Source organism: Solanum pennellii, chromosome 12, assembly GCF_001406875.1.
Source record: "Solanum pennellii chromosome 12, SPENNV200".
NCBI lineage: Eukaryota > Viridiplantae > Streptophyta > Magnoliopsida > Solanales > Solanaceae > Solanum > Solanum pennellii.
Window position 1 is genome coordinate 35968011 of NC_028648.1, and position 4268 is coordinate 35972278.

A 4268-nucleotide genomic window follows, 5' to 3' on the forward strand; every position below is an offset into this window, starting at 1 on the left:
TATATATATATATATATATAAAATATTTTTAAAATTCAAAGCCCATGGCTGACCTTTGAGGCTAGGGGGCCAAATGAGGCTGCGCTAAAAAGCTTTGCTCCTGAATGGGCTGAAAAAATTAAGCTCAATCCCACTTAATTCAAGAGTTGGTTGGGCGGGCCAAACCCATTTTGACAGCTCTATCCAGAATGAGAAAGTACTTCACCTATAGTCTTAGTTATGGAAAGGCGAAATGGTCTGATGGACCCTTCTACTTGTATGTGTTTGTATTGTGAACCCTTCTACTTATCCTTCTGTCATATAAACCCCTGAATTCATCGAAACACAACATTTTAAACCCATTTTTTTTCTACCCAACTGTGTATCACAAACGCTTGAGACATAATATTAAAAATAATTATAAACTGACACATATTATTATAAATTGACAAGTGTATATATAGCCCCTCCATGTCATCCTTTCATTTTATCATAGTTTGAATAATGCATCTGTACTTTTTTATTCAATTTTTATTTGCCTCTGTCATAGCCAACTCCATTCCTACAAATCACAATCTCATTTCATTTCTCTCTTATCTTCCTTGCATTTTTTCTTTCCCAACTTTTCTACTTTTTTCATTGAAGAAAAAATGTCGAAATGATTTCTTGTTATTCACAATCTCCTTGGAGCTTGGAGTTGATTTTGAATTCTATTGGGTTGGAATAAAAGTGGTGACTCGTGGCGTTGAGGAAGAGTGGGGATCTGTTGGGCAGTTTGATTGTTCACAATCTTGCCGAATTTTATGGCTGGTGTTGTTGTAAAGATCGAAGTTTGTTGGTGGTGTTGGTTTGATTTTTTTTTTTTTTTTGGTTGGCTCTCACTTATAGTTGCTGATTGAAGCTTGTTGGATATGGTGAGCAAGAAATTGGCTCAATCGGAGAAGGTGCGGAGGAGGAAAAGAAGACAATGAAGTTGGGTTTGGTTTAGGACTGAAAAGGGGTCATTTGGTGGAAGTTATGTGAGTTTTTTTTGTTGGTTTGTTTGATTTTCAACTTATCAATGTGGGTTTTTCAATTCCTTTTCATTTAGTTTGGATTTCATCTGCTATTTGTGTCTTTGTTTGATTTTGGGGTTTAGTCGATTACATTGATTTTATTGGAAAAAAATTGGGTGTTTTTATTGTTTTGTGCCTAATGTTAGTGTAAGATGTTTTTGTAGCAGTGGTATGCCTTCAATGGCGTGTTTTATGATTTCGATTAGATTATAGGATTCTAACAAAAACGATTTTCATGGTGATGAAGAGAAATACAACAATATCAACCAATGTTGAAGAAAAAAGTAGGTGAAAATGCATGATAAAGAGAGCAATGTAATGACGAGAAAAAATAGAGAAGAAATCTGAGGGTATAAGATCGAAAAACCTGAAATTTTGTCCCACAATAGTGTTAGATGTAAATGAGAAGATGATAGCTTTACAATGCCCTCATGTTACTTTTAGACCCCTTTCCAAGGGTCTTACGCTCCTAATATGTGTATCACACGCTCTCTGATATCAGCTGTCACATAGGATGCCTTAGAAGGGTTCACAACACACACTCATACAAGTAGAACGGTCCACCAGACCATTTCGCCTAATGAAAATAGAGGACCAAAATGATTCAAAGGCATAATGGGGTGATTAGAGACTATGATAACTCAAGAAATGTGGGTTAACATTTCTAGTGGATCGTATGCCATTTTGAAGTGCAATCGGTTTGCTAGAAGGAAGCAAGAGCGTAGTAGGAGCAGGGTCTAGCGCATGATATGAATCATCTGGGACTACCGCAAGGTGTTGACCCTGATGATAAGTCAAGAGTGGTGGCACTACAAGTGGAGATGTAGAAGAAACTGCAGATTTCCTCAAAAGTTGATACGAGTAAGACTTGAGGTATGGATAAGACCTCGGAATGATCAGAAGATGTATAGTAAGGTTGAGATTCAAAGAATGTGACATCAACAGACATAAGATATCGACGAAGATCGGATTAATAGCAGCAATAGCCTTTTTGAACTCGAGAGTAATCAAGAAAGACACATTTGAGAGCACGAGGAGCTAATTTTTATTTACCCGTGGATAAATTATGAACAAAGCATATGTTCCTAAAGACACGAGAGGTCTAGAGTAAAGATAAGTGAGGAAACAACATGCAATGTGGAATTTGATTTTAATAGAAGATTAGGGCATTCTATTAATTAAATAACAAGATGCAACGACTGCATCACACAAAAAACACAGGGGAACATGAAATTCAATGAGGAGAGTGCAAGTAGTCTCAATGAGATGCCTATTCTTCCTTTCTAAAATATTACATCTAGTTCAAAAACCACATTCCGAAGCTAATGGAACTGATGGAATTCCATTCTGAGCTTGCTATCACCAAATGTCGACTTTGGTCAACTATGTTATGCTTTCAACTTTCAAAACACAAACTTTTCGAGAACTCTTCTAAATACCTCAAAACCTGAGCCTGTAGCCTTGCTAACCCCAAAAGACATGTTCCAAAGCTTATGGAACTAACGGAATTTCATTCCAAACCTCCAAAATTTTCAAAAAGCCTATCTTTATGATCCGGCTTCAAAGCAATTCTCAAATGCTTATCAAACACAATTCGAGCAACTATGAGAAGGGATAAAATGATAATTTTTCAGAAAATTCCAAAACCTTCATGATCAGTACAGCTAGCCGCCTTTTCCCTTCATAATCACATTACCAAAACAAAATCTATGCTCGAAACATATATATATATATATATATATATATATGTCAATTGTTGTTGCATAAGATTGACTCCATACGCTTTAGCATGATCCTCTTACTAGAAGGCAAGACCTTTTTGTTCTTCATCAAGTAGGAAAAATAATAAGGCATGAGTTATAGAAAACATGTATGCAGTTTTGGAAAATGAAGGTTTAGAAGATTGTTGTTTCATCTTTCATTTTGTGGGACGTCTTTTCCATTTTAATAGATTAATTGGTTTTTTATAACAAGGGAGACTCGTACAACTATTCTTTGGGTGCACATAGGGTAAACCCCCTCCCTTCATTATGCAATATCTCGCAAACCACATAGGAGAGGTAACTCGCACTAGGCAAGCCCGGTGAGAAGAGCTCGACCCAGAAGACAAATCTCTTGCTTTCGCCGACAAGGTGTTTCGAACTTGAGACCTCCAACATGAAAGTCCCAAGCCCAAACCACTTGGCCACCCGACGTATCATTTTAATAGATTAATTGTTTGGCAGTTTTATATATTTTTAATAAGTTAAGAGGTGATAAAGGTTATTAATGAGAGGGAAATACAATAAATGATAGTTAATATTGAGTAATTATTTTAAGAGATTTTTTCTAAGTAGCACATACGTGAAGAAAAATAGGGAAAATGTCAAAAATGAAAAATGAAACATTTGATTTTCTAGGCCATAGATCATTTCATGTTAAATTAAATCCATCAATGTTCTTGTGTATCAGACTTTTACTCCTAGGGTTGTCCACATTGAAGCTTTTGGGTACTCGAGCACCCATTAATCTCGTATCGAACTATATATATTTATATAGAAAATGAAATGAATTGTATAAAATCAAATAGTAAGCACCCAGTCATCAAGTAGTTGATTGTTGCAGCGATCCTTTGTGTCTGCTCAAAATTGTATATTGCATCTGCTGCATTCGGGTATGATTCCCACTATGACATTTTTTAAAATTTTAATACTAAACTCTTCTCTTCTTGCTTATTTATATTCTTCTTACTTATTTATATTATTTAGACTTTCTTTTATTATTCTCTCCTTGTGCTGATTGTTCTTTTATCTCTTTTTCACTTTTTCGTCTCTTTTTGCTAATTTTTCCTTAAAAAAAGGTTTTATAAAAATAACAAAACTTTTCTGTCATCCAAAATATTATTTATATTTCGTGATTGGTAGCTAAGGGAGCACCCACAACCTTAAAATTCGAGATCCGCTTGTTTACTCTCTATTTTCCTTTTAATTTGCTATATATCTGAACTTATACATCATGGGTGATGCATTTTGTCCAATATCATATTCATTCTGTACTGACAATAAGTGTAATATATGTTGCTCGGACTCTTCAAAAATGTCAAAAGTAAAAAGTCCGCAACTTAGATCGCTACTGTTAGATTGCCTGGTTTTGCACTTACCCACGGAGCACATAACTTCAATTTCAATTACAACTGACTGACCTAAACCCAGGCATAGTAAAGCTAGTTCCCCGAGCATCCCCCCCCCTCCCCTC

The 4268-nt window shown here is 35.5% G+C and overlaps 1 protein-coding gene across 7 annotated transcripts in view; it reads left to right on the forward strand.

The window, feature by feature from the left end:
• Nucleotides 1-4268, forward strand: part of LOC107007229 (calmodulin-binding transcription activator 4-like) — a 24262-nt gene that overhangs the window by 18694 nt on the left and 1300 nt on the right. Inside the window, exon 13 of one of the 7 annotated variants that reach the window (XM_027913383.1) lies at nt 881-998. The exons of 5 other annotated variants lie outside the window; for them this stretch is intronic. In XM_027913383.1, coding sequence (XP_027769184.1) covers nt 881-967 — 87 coding nt within the window. In that variant the 3' untranslated portion in view covers nt 968-998. Of the gene's footprint in view, nt 1-867; nt 999-4268 lie in introns of those variants that run through there. One more of the 7 variants, XM_027913384.1, reaches the window with a different exon arrangement.